General features: G+C 40.2%; 1 protein-coding gene across 5 annotated transcripts in view; it reads right to left on the reverse strand.

Annotated features, from left to right (window-relative positions):
• The window catches only part of lrp1bb (low density lipoprotein receptor-related protein 1Bb), a 238565-nt gene that overhangs the window by 102617 nt on the left and 115497 nt on the right, over positions 1-20451 (reverse strand). For all 5 annotated transcript variants that reach the window (XM_070975440.1, XM_070975443.1, XM_070975442.1 and 2 more), the window contains exons 7-19: positions 19774-19996; positions 18086-18278; positions 17789-17932; positions 16312-16548; positions 15552-15732; positions 10929-11148; positions 9942-10131; positions 8602-8724; positions 8128-8271; positions 6682-6807; positions 4800-4913; positions 837-917; positions 515-685 (exon numbers count right to left, since the gene is read on the reverse strand). In XM_070975440.1, coding sequence (XP_070831541.1) covers positions 515-685; positions 837-917; positions 4800-4913; positions 6682-6807; positions 8128-8271; positions 8602-8724; positions 9942-10131; positions 10929-11148; positions 15552-15732; positions 16312-16548; positions 17789-17932; positions 18086-18278; positions 19774-19996 — 2147 coding nt within the window. The remainder of the gene's footprint in view (positions 1-514; positions 686-836; positions 918-4799; positions 4914-6681; positions 6808-8127; positions 8272-8601; positions 8725-9941; positions 10132-10928; positions 11149-15551; positions 15733-16311; positions 16549-17788; positions 17933-18085; positions 18279-19773; positions 19997-20451) is intronic.

Raw genomic sequence — 20451 nt, forward strand, 5'->3', positions numbered from 1 at the left:
GACATTTAGAATGAGTGATGACAGAAAAGGTCTGGTGCAACAAATGGCTGTCACGCAGCAGAAGCACATCTGTTATGTGATCTAAATGAGCTGCAAATGTGTATTTATATATGCTTAAAACACATGCAGAAAGTGGGCAAAACAACTGTAAACTTTATTACTAATGTGGCTGCTGAAGAACAAATGCTCCCCTTTGGAAATGTTAATGTTACACAGAGCCTTTAGATCATATCTGGGGATTATGTCAGTAAATTTGAGTAAAACACTGCGAATTTGCAGCACAAAACACAGATTTGGGGAGATAATTCTTAATCACCCAGTTATACGAGTCCTGTGCAAAAAGGACTTTAATATAGAGTAGGGTAATTATATGTACATTGACTTCATGCTACTAATATTTCAATGTGAAACATGAACAATAAGAGCCAGCTTATGCTGGAGGGGGGATGTCTGCCTACTTCTTATGTGAATTAACACTTGACAGAATTTTAAAAGGTAACACAGGCATTCTTACGTGCTGAACCACCTCTGCAAGTCGCGTTCTCATCACTGTAGTCTCCACAATCGTTGTCACCATCACAGGCCCAGTGGTCTGGGATACAGCGGCCACTGGTGCACTGGAACTGGTTGTTCGAGCAGGACCGGGCGCAGGCTACTTCATCGCTGCCATCTCCGCAGTCATCATCTGCACACATACACAAACACACATGAAAGGTGTGACCTCACAAACGCACAAAAATATCATGGCTGATAAATGTAGCGGTAGAATCAGCAATTCATTCGTGAACTAAATCTGATTTTGGTGATGAGTATCTTCAAAAGGTTCATGGCCTCACCTGAGTCACAATGCCACTGCACACTGATGCATCGACCATTGGAACAGCTGAACTGGGTGAGGGGCTCACAGGTGGGGAAGGCTGAAAAGGTTTGTTCACAGTTACACATCAAACACAGTTCCAGTCCAAGCTAAACACATCCTTGCACTGTGATTCTCAATTCCTACAACCTACACTACTGTGCCCTCCTATTCATTTTCATGTGAGATAGTTAAATACTGTGGAGAAAAGTTTATCTCTGCATTATTCAAGTTTTATCAGTGGCATTATATAACTTTAGTCATACAACTCTAGTATCATTGAAAATGATGGAAAATGTTGAAAATAATTCTGATTGAGAATCTTGAGATTGAAGGTCTCACTGAAAGAGCCATATGTAATTGTGCAGCCGTTTAATGAACAGAATAGAACATATAAAAATATCAAAAAGTTTTTTTAAGTAGGGGATGAAAAAGAGATGAGGCTTTTTTTTTTTTTAACCAGAACCAGGGAACCACAAATGTCTGCACCAAATTTTGTGGAAACTGACATGTTGGTGGCACAAAACAAAAACTAAAAGAAATCTTTTAAGTCATTAGGATTCATCCTCCTGGAACTATGAATATGTGCACCAAATTTCAAGGCAATGCCTTCAATAGTTTTCAAGACATTTTAATCTAAAAACAAAAATGCCAACTTCATGTTGGCACTAGATGAAAAGTAAGGAGTTCACCAACATTATTCAGATTCATCCTCTGGGGAGCATAAATGTCTGTACAAAATGCCATAGCAGTGCATCCAACAGGAACATTTCAGCCTGAACCAAAGTAGTAGACTGACCAACCAACCGACTGACATTGACATCCCTCTAACATATAATGTTGACAATACTGTGAAAGTTCCTATCTCCAGTCTGAAATGTAAAGAGCTAAGTCTTCTGCAATACTTCTCAGAGTTGAAATTAAGGATTGTCCTGGATGGGAGAGGGAAAAAAGAAAAGTCTGAAATTCCTCTTGTGATTAGCGTTTGGTACAAAATGGGGCTTTGCACAGGCATGTTTAGCTCATGCTATTGACTGTTTTCACAGATCTTCTCTTGATTAATGCTTTGAGCAGCAAAACTGTATATGTGAAAACATGTATAGTCCTGGAACAAACAAACAAACAAAAAATCATCCAACTCTGTTGGGTTGCACAAAGTGCTGCAAACTCAATAGTCACACCACAGTTGAGTCAACATGGTCTATGCATGCAGAGGATACACTTTGAAACTACTGTGAGCTGAGTCCACATTGGTTGTTCAAAGCTGGTGAAAGCAAACAAATTACCACCTCTGTAGTCGGTCAATAGCTGATTCAACATCCATCACTGCATCAGGGAGACTTCGTGAACCAAATTGGTCTACAGTACAGCAGCAATATTCTCTACCAGTGCTGTAGTAAATATGGGAATACAGAGTCGACTGCCTTTTGTGGACTGATGACATTGCCAGGATCAGCATTTGTATTCTCATCAGATATCATTCCTGTTTTCAATTTTGAGATAATGTACATACCGTACTTTTCAAATATCCATCCTGGATGCCCGAAGCTTTACTGACTTCAGTTTGAAATGCAAGTCTACATTTGAATTGATTTGTTGGCATATGCTGCTGCTGCTGCCTGGAATACCTTAGGCACTGTCGAGGAGACATACTGTGTCTTTATCAGACAAGTGTCTTCTGTATTTCCCACAAATGTGTTAGGTCTCACTGACAGCACATGACTGTTTGGAATTTAACATTCATTAAAAATGAAGCACAAACATCCATAAATAATGAGGGTTTCAAGTAAACAGTGAGCCTGGCAAAAAAATGGAACACTGGCATCCATAAATAATGACGGCTTCAAGTGAACAGAGAGCCCAATATGAGACACTGTGTGACAACTACTAAACTACTGACAAACAAAATCCAAATTAGCATCAATCTCTAAGGCGGCCACCACTGAGCTTCAGGTGTTCCAAAACCCACAGTAGCTCCACTGAAGCTAAGTGAGCTGCCAGAGCTGCACAGTAGAGTGCCTACAGAGAAGTAATGCCTGAGGAAGCTCAGACAACAGTATGGGAGAGAATATGTTTTGCAGCACAGCTTGATTATGATTGAATGAAGCCGAGCATGAACTTTAATTACTGCTTACACCCTGGTTGTTTGTGACTGAGTATTGAAGCAGCTTAGGACACACAAAGGAAGGCTGAGGCGATACAGCAGAGTGCAGCGTTTGGCAAACATCAATCACTGTAAAAGGCTGATTGAATACAAAGAGTGATTAAAGAGGAATCTTAAAACCTTTACCCCCATCTTTTAAATGTGTGCTGGTAATTCATCCAGTTCAACTTTGCTGCTAAAAACATATTTTACACTCGCTCTTTTCTCTTGCATTAGAAAGGTTAAATACCTCGTCAAAGAACTCCAAAAAGCTCAGGCCATCATAGCGTGGCATACATTTTCTCATCCATGTTTTCAAAGAATAATCCAGAACATAGACTGTTCTGGATTAACTTTTGCTAACTGTAGCTGACAGTTCGCATGTATAATACCACGGAAACACGACTTAAGAAAAGTGAACTGCTGTACAAAAGTTTACTCAGCACCACCCCTCTAAGCTGATGCCATCAGTGAGGACATGTCTAGTTTTCAGTCCAAAGAACACAACATCAATAATTGAACTCCTAAAACTCTCCCAATTGAATAAAGTGATGCATGCAAAAGAGACAAGCAAAATATTCAAGAAGTCACAAAAAAACAGAGTTTTCAGAAGTACTTCAGTGTTTCCTTTCTCAATACCTTGTTTTAACAGAGGAAAATAATTTGATTGGCTGGCAGGTATCTGTCACAATCATTAATCAGGACACATGACTACAACACACTCTGACTACAATGTACATTAAACTGTTGGTAAAAGCCATACTGCAGCTTTATGCTACATGATAGTACACATGTTAATGCAACAAACAGATGATTTGACTTATCACAACTTCCAATCTGTCTTTTCTGTTACTGGCCTTAGTACAAGCTCAATAATATACTCTGAGGAGTCTTGATACACAACAAGACAAAGAGTCAACCGCATGGTGGCACTAGGCAAAAATTAAGAGGATCACCAAAATTAGATTCAACCTGTCCAATAGTCTGGACCATCATCATCCACTGGCAACAACAATATCTGTACCAAATGTCATCGCAATCCATCCTATTCACTTCATTGTATGAAATGTGCGGTACAAATCAATTTGACTTGACTGTTGAGATATTTTGTCAGGACTAAAGCGGTGGTCTGACAGAGAGGCCGAGCAACCGACAGTCATTGCCATCCTTCTTGCTGGCTGAAAACAAAAGTATCTATTTTATATATCGTAACATAGTGTTAACATTTATGTAAAATGTCCACAGGTTGAGCTATTTCCATCTGCTTAGCCTTTCAATTATTTTCTTTTGTGATGTGCTTTTAAGAACATGATGTGGACAGAAAAGACATTTTCTTAGAATGCACTAATCAAATTATTTCAAATTATCCATGGTGAGTGCTGCGCAGCACACATTGTTCTGATCTGTCTATCCATTAGAGGTGAAACCTGAAGTTACCTCTATCAGTGAGAACTGCAAAGATGTTGACACGTTCCTGGCACAGTTATAAAATCACACTTTGACAGTTCAAAGTGCAGAAAGGAAAGTGAGTCCTGACATTTCATTGATGATGTAGCCAGTGAATCGTTAGTGTTAAGGCAGTAAGAAACAAGTAAGAAACATCGTATTTATTGCACCATTAAATTGGCCATAATATTATTAACTGTGAGGAATGAACATCAAGAGATTTCCCTAAATGCCCTGATTAGTATTCGATTCATTCACTGAGCTGGCCTATTTTACATCTTGACCAAACAGAGTAACACAAATAGCGTAGCAGTGAATGAATGAATACGAGGTAAACAGCCATGTGTGACTCACTGCATGACATTTCATCAGACGTATCCCCACAGTCATCCTCCCGGTCGCAGCTCCAAGCTTGAGGTATACATCGTCCGTTCTGGCAGGAGAACTGGTCAGCCTGACAGGGCTGGACTGAGAAAGAAGGGAGAAGCCACTTAATTCAATCACACGTGCATACTTGAGTCAATGCAGGACATGCAAAACAAGTCTAATGATTACTACATCACCAAGGATGTCAATGTCTGGCAAGTGCAAACTTTTTATCACTTGATCACACAGCACAGCACGGAAGGGGTGAAGCACATTAGAAATATGCAGTTGCTTGACTGACCGTCAGTTACATGTTGCAAAGCCGTGGTGAACATGAATGGGCAGCACACAAGTGATGTCTTACTGATGTGGGATATGGATGTCAATCTGACAATGCAGGAACATTCATCAGCTTCTTACTAATGCTCATTAATTGATCCTCTAAGGATAAAAGGCTCCTGAGAGATATCACTGAAGACATGGGAGGCAATGTGATCCAGTATACTTTAAGTGTTCCTGATATAAAGTTTCCTCTGATAGGTGCTACAGCCCTTTGATACTGGGGAGTGCTCTCGCACAATGAGATTGATTGCACTGTACTGAAACTACTCAAGAGCCACAAGGGATAATGGTGATGACTGCCGTGACAAGACTGGACATCCTTTTCATGCTCTGATGAGTGAAGAGCCTCTGAAGTGAGAGGATTTGAACAAAATACATTAGGGAAAAATGATTTATGTCTCACTGTATAGATGAGAGAGCTCGATTTTTAATTCTTACAGTCTTCATAAGCTTGATTGGAATGTGTTACTAATTCAAATACAAAAGGACAGAATCCTCTGAACAGCTGACCCTGAATACACAATGCATTGGTGTGTAAACAGATTGAAAATCAAGCAGTGTGTAAAGACAACCAATCATAACAGACGACAGATGTTGCCAAAATGCTGACACTGAAGAAAATCTTTTATACTCATCTGATAATACAGCAGAATTATCAAACTGCAGCCAATGCTACACTGAATCTAAGACCCCATGTACACCTGGTATCAAAATATGAACTGTATCCAGACATTTTATCCGTATAAGGAAAAAGGCCTGTTAATGCAGGGTTTAAATGTGTCATGATGGGAATGTGATCACATCTGCCTGCCTAAGTCTGGAGGTAGTCTGGTGTTTGGATCTTAGGTTGACAGAAATGCAATCCATACAACGTGCTGGCATCTGTACGCAACACCTAACAGTAACACAGGTATTTGCTTTTAGCTAGCATAAAATATAAATTGTTCAAATTTAGAGAGCAAGTAAGCAACAAGGCTGAAAGAGATAGGCCTCTAAATACAGATTAAACATCTAGTTTGTGTCATGAAATCACCAAAAGATTCAGAACTGCATGAAAAATGAAAGCAATACGGGTGGGAAATTAATGATGTACAACAAGAAATAACTGTGTGCAACAGTGTGGATTGCACTCAACTGTGCAGCTGATCTGTTGTTAACAAGGCATATAATTTATCGTGTCTGCAGTTGTGCACTGGGACAAACTGACATAATATTTTTTATGCAAAGAAATGACTTAAAGTTTTACATTTGCCAAATATACAAGGAAAAAATTAGGAATTTGCCGTAGACAGCGTTTCCCAAAGTTTATGAAGTTTCCCCTAACTCAAGAACTCACAAAACTTTCTCTGCAGGACAGAGATCCGATCTCAATGAGAATAACAAGAACACATTAAAAATACCACGTGTAAAGGCAAAGGCGAGAGATGATGATTTATTATCCTGATAACATATCTGGATACATAGATCCCATTTTAATACTAGGTAAAAACAGAGCGGAAGAAACACATGAATGTGGTACAGTACATACCTGAGCATGTAGTGTTGGCCTCATCCTCGTTGTTACCACAGTCATTTGTTCCATCACACAGCCATCGTTTGGGAATGCAGCGATTGTTGCTGCACTTGAACTGATCAGTGGGACAGGTGTGATTGTCTGCAAACAGTTCAAACAGTGGCAAAAAAAAAAGTCAACCAATGACCTTGCAGCTCGTACCTGAGAGCAATGAGTAGACCTTACCCAGGCCAATAGTCCTCTCTATGATATGCAAATCTGTAATCTGTATCTGTATCTAAATCTGTACATTTGGATGTAGAAGAACTGAATCGGTTCTTCCTTCGCCCACAGAGTTTCATGAAAATAGGACCAATAGTTTTTCCACAATCCTGACAGACAGACAGACAAACGAAGCAACCAACAAACAGACCAAACAGAAAGCATAACCCCTTTGATGGAGGCAATGAGAAAGCTAAAAAAATAAATAGTAATAATTAAAGAATATTTCATAAAGCCTTTACTGAAAGTATAAAAGGTCACAGATCTTTTTAGTTCCTATCCACAGCCACGGTAGTTGAAATGTTCTGCTTTCTTGATATTAAAGACTCCTCCAGCCCATCTGATTTTTGTCAAGTTAAAAAAAAAAAAAATCCATGTTAATATCACGTATATTCGAAGCCTCGCAGCGATTTCACTGAGCCCACAGCTCAACTAATCTAACAAACCATGTTAGGAGCCATAAAAGAGAGCGCTGTTTTAAAGGTGAATCTCACTCATATTTCTCCTTGGTGGTTTGTCCTTTAATAGAGAGTAATGGAGTCTCATAGCATTTTTATAGTGGTCTAAAGTATATTTGTTATGTGGCTTTAGTGCTTTGATTTTTGTTCTATAGAGTATAAGGCCACTTTCACATCCCTGGAACTACCAACCAAGTGCCTCAAAACACAACATTCGCTTGATACAGTGCAACTGGCATCCACATTCAAGTAAAGAATTTGGCCTCAGTAAATTCTCAGTAAGACTATACCGACCAAAACAAACCAAGTTAGTAGATTGTTGAAGCACTTAGATATCATATCTCTGGAGAGCAGATAAGTGATTTAGAAATTTTGATCATTCTGGCAGAGGATTGGATTATTTTGCTTTGCCTTCAAAAAAAGGCATCCAAGCATCCAACAATGTGTTTATCCAGCCGATTTATCAAAGAGCAAAACCACTTCAGCAGGAGCACAAGAGGAAATAGCATTGTGGAGTAGGAACACTTTTCACTGCAACTTACCCTGACCATGACTTTTATGAACACAGGAGATGACAGCGAGAGAGAATCAGCCTGAAAAACGTTGAGCTTTTCTTGCTTGGTGCATGGTCGTGCATGTAACTGTATCAACGTGCACGCTATATGTACGTACATTACAATGTATTTGTGTATTTGCATGCAGCGTGGTGACCAGCAGTGCAGACTTATTTTAAGATCCTCACAGCAGCTGTGGCTCTCCTCATCACTTCCATCAAGGCAGTCATCATCTCCATCACACTTCCACAAGGCCCGAATGCAGCGATGATTATGGCACTGGAACTCATCACTTTTACATCGCTGTGGCTCTAATGGACTGCCAGAGGCTTCTGGGAGAAACAGCAGTGAGACAAAATCAACGAGAGACTTCCCATGAAATATGTGTTTAGGGGAAATTATTGGCATAGCTATAATAGCACAAAAAACATGCTAATAATGTCTCATGACCTGATGTGTAACTACTGGGATTTGTGTTATATTTCTGGAAACCCACTGGGATGATTCCCCACTTGTATTTATTTGTTTCGTAGCTGATTTGCATGTGAATAGATAAGGTTATTATTTGATCTTTGTCCCATAAGATGATGCCAGGATTACAGTACAGTGGGACAGGATGATCTTAGGCCTCTTGGTCTGGCTGATTCATTATGTCCTCCTACCTGCACAGGTGACATTGTTCTTCTCCAGAAGCTGGTTGTCAGCACAGGCACACACTCTGCCTCCTGGGATGGCAAGGCAGAGAGTACCGCAGCCCCCATAATTCACACTGCATGCGTTGTCACCTAGAGAATAGATCCCGAATAAGGTGTCTTGCTCATTTAAAGATACATTTTCCAAAGCCCTCCTGAAGTGACATGTGTTTTCTGTTGTTTTGTCTGTTTTTGCTCTGTGCAGTGGACAGCAGAGGTTCAGGGGTCACTGCTAACCCTGCAAAAATAAATGATCTTATTGGTACAAAACTAATTTTCTGTCCTGGACAGACATGCCAGGTGTAAGTCATGTGATCTATAACCACATGTCAAGCGAATTATTGGGAATACTATGGGTGAAGGACATTTGACATTTTTATCCTTCTTGGGGGAATAATTTGTCTTTCCGGACAAAGTCGACATTATCCAAAGGAAAAAAATACTGTCACACAAAGTTAAGGCATAAGACACCTTTGTCACTTCCATTTAACACACAGCCCAAAGGCGGTGCCTGAACCAATGAGATAAAGCTTTTGGTTTTGTAGGAGCCAATCAGTAATACTCAGGACTGGACAGCCAATTAATCTATTCAGTGACATGAACAATGGAGAAATGTCCAGCAAAACTTCTCTGCATGGTGTGAACTAGGCCATGCCTGCAGTAGTCAGCCATTCATCTGCTTCACAGACGCAGCATGACACTTTTCAATTCAAAATCAATGGTTTTAAAGTTGCTGTATGAAAATAATAGTCTTGAGAATGAAGCAAACTCATGTCATGCGTCTAGATGACATCACTGGACTGTGTACAACTACACAGCTGCACATTTAGAGCAATAGTATCAGGCATCAACCTCCCCTGATTGTGCCGTGGGTGTCTGAGCACTGTTTTTTCATGCCTTTTGTGGGATAACAAAAACAAAATGCCTGCTGCAAGGGTCAGCCACATCCGACTCCTCTCCTATCTGTTCTTCTCAGCTTTCTAACAGCATGAATCCATCATCATTTGTTACAGAATTGAGCAAACCCGACCAAATCCTAGTCACCTTATTTAACTTCACAAAGTGGAGCCTCAAGTGACTTTAAAGTCACTGTCAGTGTTGATCAATGCACTGGTTCACACCATGAAATTTGACACCAATAGGCGTATAGGCAAAATCTCTGGTGTATATATTATATTAAGCTCTCTCCATTAAAGAAATGTGTTTAGGGGATTGAAATGCCTGGACACACAGCACAAAGAGGTTCTATTTTTCAGTCTAAAATAGCCACTTTGTCAGTTAGTGAAGCACATGAGGGAAAAGCAACCAACCTTGCTGACTCTGTGCATCGTAGACACGCAGGCCAAAGAGCGGGGGTCTCTCGCTCCGCAGCAGAGTGACATCACCCGTGGACAAGTCCAGCTGGAAGACCGAAGCGTTCATGTACTCGGTCCAAAAGATGAAATTACGATAATGAGAGATTCCGAACGGATGGTTCAGCTCTTTTCCGTTGTACACCACCTGCAACATGAAGCAAACACACAGTGTAATCAAAAGATTAGGAGAGCTAAGGAGAGACACCATCAGCAACAAAAAAAATCATTTCAAACACGGTTCGAGCTGTTTGAACATGGGCTTAGAAATTATTTGATCACAGTATATGATGAATGTGATTCAGTTTCTTTGCACAAATTTATTCACATGGTGCTGTCTGCGTATAATAATGTTTGCTAGAATCTTGGCATTGACTGAATAGCATTCGCAAATAATTCATTAGTTTAATATGCCAGTGCAACTACAGTCGGCAGGAGCAGTTGGGGATGAAGGACTGTCTTGTTGGCAGTTGTTGTAGGACGGGGAGCAGTTTTCAATCGCTGCATTGCAGATTAACATTGTTTCATTTTTGGATCTTGATATTAACATGTTATATTGATCTGAAACTGAAAAGTCAAACACTGATTTCATATCTAATGAACATGGTAACAATATGAAATAAATATATAGCAGGATTCTGCTGAATCTGATCTGACCTTAAAACATTTGCCATGAATTACTAATGCCTTGATTAACAAAGCCATACAAATTATACGTGCATATTTACTTTAATGATTTGACTAGTCAGCATATTTAAGGTGTAAAAATGATCACAGGTTGTGTTGACAATAGAACAAGACAATTAAAATAACACGTTTATTCAGTATTGATTATTATTGGGGCCTTTAAAATATTACACACACCCTCAAGTCTACTAGAATCACAGTAAAAATGATCCCTGCAGACACGTTTCTCTGCATGATCTGCACATTTAGAAAACTCACCATTCTTCCAGTCCCATTGAGATGAATCCTCTCGATGTGATCGTAGTAGGCGTCACACCAGTACATGGTACTGGTGCTGTGGTCCAGTGTTAGACCATTGGGCCACAGCATGTTGGAGGTGACAAAAATGCGGCGGTTGGATCCATCCATCCAGGCTTTTTCTATCCGCCCTATGCTGTCATTAACTTCGTCCTCTTCCCAGTCTGTCCAGTACATCCAGCTATCATACATACAGATACACACAATTATTGCACACATAATAAGGATTTGCTCGAGTTCAGGCAGCACCTGTAAGTCAAGTCCATAGATCACCACCAGATGCAAACACTGATCACATTCCGCATTCAAACTCAGGTAATTCATTTTGTTTGTCCTCATTCATATGTGCCCTTACTTCTGGACATTGTTGTTAGACAGTTACAATTGTTGGTTCCTTCATCAGTATCCTCACACTTTGACTTCTTACACAATTGACAGCATGTTTGCAGGCTTCTCTCGAAGTGATTTATTCCATGTCACAGGGAAATGTGTCTTGTGGGTTCCGTTCTGTACGTCCATGGGAAAGCATGACTGTGCTCCCCATTGAATATTTCAGATGCTGCTTTGATTCATAAAGCGAACATTATATTGAACACAACCCGTGCTGCCAAATACAACTCTATAACCATTAGTCCAGAAGACTGGGTTTAACATCATGACAAGACTTTCCCCGACTGAAATGGAAACACTCTGGAATCCATATTCCCCATATGTAAAACCAAATAATCAAACATCCATGGCAATCAAAAGAGAGTGCGTCATAGCCTCAGAAATTATTCAGGCTTATCAAGTTTAAGTGCTGCTTGACTGCACATCAAGGCAAAGTTTGAAGTCTCATATTCCCCACTAAAAAAAAAAAAAACTTTTCAGTGTGTCTTGGGTATTCTGAGACTGCAAGTCTCAGTGGGCTGTGGTATTTGAAATGTGATTGGGTCAACGATTTGACGTGATCTGTTCTCTGGTAACCATGCCCAGGGGATTTGCTCTGTTTGAGTGTTGCTGACTGAGCCATGTGGCCCCCTGTCTCTCATCAATGATAGAGGGCTGGCTACGGGAAGATGAAACAGAATGGGATATGGAGGTGAATGAAGACTCCCTCTGTCATATAGTCATCTTTATGAGCTCTTGAAATATTCAGCAATCCTCAGCACATGCATGCAGATGCACACTGACATACACAGTTTGTAGTATGGACTGATGGACACCATCAATTGCACTAGAAATAAATAAGAAAAATGTAAAAATGTCTTTCATTCTATTGTAGAGAACCAGTGTGTGATAATTACTCATCTTCCATATTATTCTTTCAGCTACAATCCTGATACAATCCTCGATTAATTGTTCAAATAATTTTTTCGCAAAATTGGGAAAAATTTTAAAGGTTGCAGCTTCTCAGGTGTGATATTTTCTGTTTTTCTTCCTCTGTTATGGTAATCTGAATATCTTTGGGTTTTGGAGAGTTGGCTGGATGAAAAGATGTTTGAGAGCATCACTTTGGACGCTGGGTACCTACCAAACCATTATCAAAGAATCAGCAAATTAATAGATAACAAAACTCATCTTTAGATCTTTAGATCTTTTCATTTAATGTGATCTGTTATTCTACCTTCAAAGGGTGTACACACTTACTGATTATGAAATGTATTTTATAAATAAACATAAAATTGTCAAATGGGAATGGTAAAGATAATCTCAAAGACAAACAACAAATTGCAAAAGCTGGTTAAAATCCCATGCATTAAAGTTGCTATACAGCTGTCGATGAAAATAAGTGACAACAGTGTTGTGACAATGAGTTGAGTATGTAAACTCTCTCTTACAACTGTATGAGATTCCCAGCAGTTAGGCTAAAATCCATTTGCACCTGGTATTAAAATGGGATCACTATCGTTATCCGGATAATAAACTATTTGATCTCGTCTTTGTATTTACACATAATATTGTTAATGCTTTCTTGTTAACCTCACTGAGATCTGATCTCTGTAATTAAAAGCCTTGAACAAACATGAAAATTTGTCAGTTGCTGAGGGAAAACTCTATAAACTTTGTGAAACACTGTCTACAAAAAATTCATAAATATTTGTCCCCTCTCATATATTCTGCAAATGAAATACATTAAGTTATTCGCTTCTTTGTATAAAACGACGTAAATTAATGTATAAAGACGACATAAATTATGTGCCTTCTTAACGGCACATCAGCAGCACAGGTGAATGCAATGCACACACGGTTATTTCTTATTCAAAATCATTCATTTCCCACCCACATTGCTTTCATTCCTCACACATTTCTGTTCAGTAACGCAACTTTCTACACTTCCATGACACAGAATAGACTTCTAATCAGTTATTAGAGGCGCGTCTCTTTCAGCCCTCTCGCTTGCTCACTCAACAACCTCTTTTTCATGTTGGCTAAAAACAAATATCTGTGTCAGTGTTTGGTTGCGTACGGATGCCAGCATGAACAGATTGCATTTACTCCTACCTAAGACCCGAACACAGTGCGAGCCAGACTACCTCCAAACATGGTCAGGTAAATCTGGTGGCGACACATTTACACCTTGCATTAATGTACTTTTCCTTATGCTCATAACATGTTCGGATTCACAACATATTTTAATACCAGGTGTAAATGGGGTCATAGAGAGGTAGGCTATGACACTGTTAAGTTGACACTAGTGGTCCTTATCATGTCAACACAGACTAGAAGTGGCAAACAGAGCAGAAAATAAGGTAGTGAGAACGCAGTCAAGAAATCAGTTGGAGAGGGGCATCCACTTTACGTGAAGAGACCCTTCCAGCAGAGCAGATAGAGATCAAAGGACTGTCGAGTTCAGGCTCACTGTTCGCTTAGAAGCCCAAAACTAGCTTTTCTAATCATTTGTGCTATCAGTGGGAGGGTTGAAGTGAGCGTTATTAATCCTTATACAAAAACATGACATGATATTCCCCACACCCAACACTGGTGCTACAGTATATCTGTCAGGGCTGAAATTGGAAAAAAGGCCTGCGTGTTATTTCCTCATTTGTCTCAAAAGTTCAAGGCTGCATTCGCACCACAGTCAATTCATTTTCTTTTTTCATTTAGGAGGAATGGGCATAGATTTGATATTTCAGCATGTTTTTAATCAGTGCGATCAGGGTCAATTTCCTCAAATCCAATGCAACATGTACAGCACGTGGCTGTAATTCAGGACCTATACAGTAAAGTATTGATAAATATAAAGACAAGGGGAAAGAAAATAAATGAAAACCAAGTAAGAGTAAGTTTGAAGGTTTGGTTTGGTGGAGCAGCGAAACAGCTGTGTTTGGCAAAATGTTTGGAACGACCCTCTTGAGGCTTGAAAACTAATCTCTGACTGTTACGGATTTGGTGTGTGCTAATACGATTTAAGCCTTAAAGTGTTAATCCTTAAGATCCTTAAGACACTCAATGAATTTGAGTTTTGTGGCATCTCCTCAAAATACCATCTCTGCTGGTGGGGTTCTCCATATATAAATTCATACAGGAATGTAAAGGAGATGCATGAGGACTGCAGAGAAAGGACTGCTAGCTGCAGTTTAGGTTCAAGCAACAAGATGAGGCACCATTTTATTCATCAAAAAAACTCCCACAACCCTGTTCTCATTAAAACAACAGCTGTTATCTCATTTTAAACATGCTGGTTTACTTGGGGGTGGCAGAACATGCCCCCCACATTTACACATTTTCGTCTGAAAGGCGCATGATGCGATCATCAGTCAGAGCAGATGTCTGCTGAAACAGATGATCTTCAGGATTAACATCTGAAGCAAAGTGATATATGATCTCCAAAAAGGAACAGTGGTCTTTGCTAACTAGAACCATATACCCCATACGTACTTTATGTATTTACAACAACAACAAGGCAAGCGGCGTCTGTCAGATGCTTTCAGGAATCTGGATACCATGAATCATCCCATGGCACACCACAGACATATTCTCCCTTCAAATAACTTCTCTCCTACTTCACGGTTCATAGACTACATTGGTTGTGCTTAAAAACTGACTGTCAAAAAACTGATTAAATCCCCGCATTGGTACCTGAGGCAAAAAGAGATGCAAAAACAAACTGCCATGGCATACATTTTACATCTTTTTAAGAATTTATGTTTAATCCTAATTTGTAAGGAAAAAATCTTTTTTAATAATACAGCTTCCAGTTCTATCAAGTCAGTTCTATCAAACCTATGCCAATTACGACACGTTACAAAAAAATCGGACAAACACAGACACATAAATGCATCTGTAGTGCTGCACTGGTCCAGTTCTGCAAAGCCCATACACTCACCACAACAACAGAGTTTAGTAGCAGAGCCCACACTTATCCAAAATGATCACTAAATCACTTTAAGAGAAGTAAATAGATACCCTGATTTAACACTTTAATTTAAGCAGGATTAAACTAGATGCTGGATCTGATGGTAATTGACCTTCTATGCAACAAACTGTGAGCTAAAGCGAGATCATATAAATTTTAGATTTGCTTAAACAGCTAGCGGCTCCTGATGGAGAATTTTAAGTGTCTCTTTCATACAACACAATCACATTATTTTTCTTCCAGACCTGTTAAGAGGGTCAACCACAATGGCCCGGGGGTGTGACATATTCCCTTCCAAAAGAGTCTTCCGGGTCTGGGAGGCGCTCTCCAGTCTGGCAACACTGATTGTCTTCCTGTAGCCATCGTTGGTCCAATATAAATTATTCCCAATCCAGTCCACAGAGATTCCTTCAACGTTGTCCAGTTCTACAACAGAATCAGCAGCACAGGATTCAACAGAATCACCAAATATATTATTAGAAAACATTCTCATTTTAACTTTTCTAAGATCTGTATAAAGTTCTATGAAAAGTACAATGACTTTGATTGGTTGTACAAACATCTGTTTATGTTGCCCATGGAGCCACAAAGGGAAATTACTATAAATGTTATCATCAAGGAATTAATATTAAGAAAAACCACATTCCAAATATTTTTTCCTTTGCTGTTCCTTTGTTTATTTAATCACTCAGGCAATGAAACATTGTTTGGTAAGACCTTTTGTTGTTGTCAGTCAGTGGTAATGAACTATTTTTTAACGATGAAATCTAGGGTTCTTTATTCCTGGTGAAATGTCTCTAATTATAAAGAACTGAGAACTGTCTACAGAGCATTCTTTTGGCAGACTAGAAAAACCTCTTTAAAAGAGATAAAGTGTATGTGAAATGGATTTTACCTTACATTAATGTCAGAAGAGGATTGCAAATATAAAATATTGCCTATAGTCAGCTTAATCTATTCTAGGGCAATGCTTCAGTTAGAAAAGGAAAAAGCATTTAGACCCACCATCTTTGAGTATTGTTTCTCGGCTGCTTCCATCTATTTTCTGCCGCCCAATCAGGAAACTGGTGGTGTCAGCAAAGTAAATGTGTCCCAGTTCTGCGTGGTAGTCGATGGCTCGAGGGTTGACCAGGTCCTCAATTGGTTCCATGTGCTCATCGCTGGACTTGACATTCATATCTAGGCCTCGGATGACACCGGGACGTCCCTTACCGTAGAACAGGAAGAGATCATTTTTGGGCTCTACAAAGCAAGAAAGGACGGACCCTTTTTTACTGTTATTGTCAATTAATTGGTCTAATTCATCAATGCTGATCCCAGCATTAAACCCTCTTACTGGCCACATTGTTCTTATGTGTGAGCCAGAGCCAGGGCCATCCATTCACTTAAATGGAGCCAGTAATCAGTGCCAATGACTATACTCTCCACTTTCAATCATTCTCCTGCTACAAAGCTGCCTTGACATTAGGAAAAGGAAAATGCTTGAGCAAACATACAATGGCAATACTTACCTTGGCTGTGAGCACTGCTTCTGATCTAAAATAACATGATGTCTGGGTAGAAAGACAAACAGTAGGCCTAGAAAGCTGAGGCAACTCCTCGGCGGCCCGCCAGCCGCTCAGGGGGTTGTATGTTCTCGAACCCTTTGGGATCCTCTCGAGATGCAAGCGGAGAAATGAAGGAGGGCTTCCAGTGAGAGAAGTAGACCTCTCCTCGCTCTAAGCCCCTACCCAAGAGACTGGGATGCTGGGGGTGAGGACCACACATGCCTCACTTCAATTTATCATTTTGTGAGGGAGAGACCAACTACCCAGGAGACAATTAAGCATTGCAAGAGACCCAGATATCAACCCCACAGTGACTGCTGTATGAAGAAGCACTACCATTTAGCGCCAAATCTCATTATGCTTAGGGAGAGGAAAGCGCGAGCAAGAGAAAGATAGCTGGTGTCATCAGAACATCTATGAGAGGGGAATAAATCAAATGTGTCACGCCAATCCTCCCAATGCTTCGTTACCCCGATCGAAAAGTGGTGGGCCCTCAGATTGTGTCATCAATTTGATCTTCTGCTTTTATTGTCAACTACACAATGTCCAGCAATTGATCAGACCAGCCAACAAATGCAGACAAACTTAAAACCTCATTATGGCAATAATCCATCAGGCTCGGGATAGGTCGATAGCAGAATGTCACTTTCAAATGGGTCTGTGTCTACCAGTGCTCATCTTTATCACTGTCACTCTATGGCTGAAGCATGTGTGGAACACCCTCGGCCCTAGTGTGACACATGACCTTTACAGGCGCATGTCAATATCAAAAGCAGCACTGATGCAAAACATCCTTTTCAGGTATAAGTCATAAGTCAGGATTCTTGTTCTCAGGAACAGGAAGCATCGCCAGTGACAATCCTTTCAATGAAAAGAACACACAGTAAAACACACACAACGTATTTACAACCAAGATTAAAAAAAAGAGCACTGACTTTTACAGGACTGTCCATCAGAACCCAGGCTGTAGCCCGTACGACAGCGGCAGGTTCTGGACTTGTAGCTGCCACTCAGAAGGCAGATATGGGAACATCCACCTGGCTTTCCATATGAAAGTGTTTCACATGCATGACTCCTGACTGTTGACAAAATCAGAAATGACAGGGAAATCATTAGAAGCCAATGAAGCATCCTCTTTTTGTACAAACACAGACTCCAATTTGTTAGTCACAAGATGGAGGGACATTCTGACACATACTTGCGTGTTAACCTGCATAGAAAATGTCCTTTACCTCTTGGTTGAGTGAGTTTGTGGTAAACACGGAGTCTTCGAGTGTTCCCCAGGCTGGCTAGTGTCCTGCTCTCCGCTGAGATGTTGAACCTGTGGATCTGCAGCAGTTCCACAGAGGAACTCCCTTTGGAAGGGTCAGAGTGGGTAGCATAGAGGTAGTCCTCAAACACAGCTAATGCATAAATGTACGACACCTGAAAAACAAGAGGATCCATGGTGTTATTTTATATCATCCCTGGAGCCAAAAATAAGTAAATCCACAAGAGGGATACAAAGAAAACAAAAACAAAAATAAATTAATGAGAGGATTTTTATCTTTAATCATACAGCAAGGATGAGGAGGGTGGAAGCAGGTGGTAGGCCTGTCTATACATTTGGCAGCCCACATGGGGTCGAAAGCTGGACTCCACAGGGACAGTGCTGGCCCTGACACCACAGCCTCCATGCTACATTTAGCAGGCTGACACACAAAGCGCCATGGCCAGATGAGCTGTGTTCACAGGAAGTACACCTAAGCTCACTGGGTCACACTTTAGCATCAAGGGCACCAAGAAACATGAATCGGAAAAAATAAATAAATTACAACCACTCAACCATCTCTCCCCGTGGAATGTGGCCCTGACAGAACAGAACATTCAAGCAACCTCACATATACTATATTAAGGGTGTGCACAGACTGCACTTGCTACTTCTTAACTTTACCGACAGCATACGTATTACGTGCTATTTGGTGTCGGCTGGATTGAATATGATGACAGGATCAAGCTCATAAGAGGAAAAACAGAAAAGCGGGGTTGTGGTACACAATTAACACATGAGAAGTTTAAATAAGCTGAAATGATTGAATTCTTGTTTTTCCACTACACTGTGTAGCCATAGCAAAGTGAAGGTCATCTTCACATTGCCTCAAATTATTCCTGAGCATCACTCAACAGTCACAAGGACTACAATATTACAGTCACATTACATAGGCTCAATCCAGCTCTCCAGCCAATCAGATTTTTTTTTTATCCTGACCACAATAGCAAATATACACAGAGGATATTTTGAGAGTTGAAATTTCACATTTATTTATTCATTTTCCTTTTTTTTCTTACTGTGAGGACATTGTGAAAAAACTGGGGGAAAAGACTGAAATATACAGATTGCAGATCAAGAAACTGTATTTGGAAAATGACATAGACAAATGAAGTGAAGATCCTGTTTGACTAGGCCAAAGACTAATGAAGGAGGCAATATTATGCAAAGAACACCTGCATACACAATAAGGTGCTTGAAATGTATGTTTTTTTCCCCCTCATAAATCTAGTCTAAGTTTCTTGAAAGGGTGTTTTCATGAATAGTCATAATCTGTGATGAAAGGCCTCAAAAGCGAACTACAGGACAGTGGATATTGATAGGCTCATTTGGAAGACAGCCACACGTGGTTAAATTCTGTCAATTTCATAAACCATCTATTCCCCATTCAAAAGACCTTTTATATGAAAATGAAGAGTGAATTACAACAAACAGTGAATATTCCACCTGTCTTGCAGTGATAAAGCATGGTGCCCTAAATGAGAAAATTAACCAAGAAAGCCCCTCTCATGTAATAAATTGGAGTCTCTCAAATGAAGAGGGAGAAAGTGCTTATGATGTGGAGGCCATGAAAGACAAAAAGCACCGCTTACAGTGAAATATGACACTCACTTGGTTCCCATGGATAATGTTGTGCCTGTTCCTGCCATGGTAATCCACCACATCAATGTAATCCAGGTAGGCGTCTGCCCAGTACACCAGCTTCTTGACCACGTCCAATGCCACAGCAGTAGGCTGCTCAATCTTATAATCCACCAGCCGAGTCCGGTTGGTGCCGTCCATGTTGCAGCGCTCCACCTTGGCCACATTCCCATAGTCAGTGAAGAAGAGCATTCTGCAGAGTGGGAGTGTTTAAATGATTAAATTCTGTAAAGCACAATGTCTGCTTTGTTGAGAGAGCAGTCTCATTCTCTGCTTTGTTCTTCTTAGACATATTTCTAAATTACAAGCACAACATGGACAGACATACTTACTGCCTACACATACTGGCAAACTGGTCAACATGCTGGCAACCAGTCCAGCCCATGTTGGGGTTTTTTTTGCTGGTGAATGCTGGTAGTGGTTTAAACTGCATTTGTGCTGGTCATGCTGGTAACCAGCCTATGTGGGTGGTTTTTGCTGGTGACCTGCTGGTTTAAACTGGTGTCTGTGTTGGTCATGCTAGTAACGAGCCTGTAGTGATATACTGTATATAGTTAGCTGGTGAAAGCTGGCATGTATTCAGTGACAAGGACGGATGGTCATAGTGAATTTCAGCCAGCTACCCACAGCACAAGATGAACAACTAAC

The sequence above is a fragment of the Chaetodon trifascialis genome, chromosome 12, assembly GCF_039877785.1.
Source record: "Chaetodon trifascialis isolate fChaTrf1 chromosome 12, fChaTrf1.hap1, whole genome shotgun sequence".
Classification (NCBI taxonomy): domain Eukaryota; kingdom Metazoa; phylum Chordata; class Actinopteri; order Chaetodontiformes; family Chaetodontidae; genus Chaetodon; species Chaetodon trifascialis.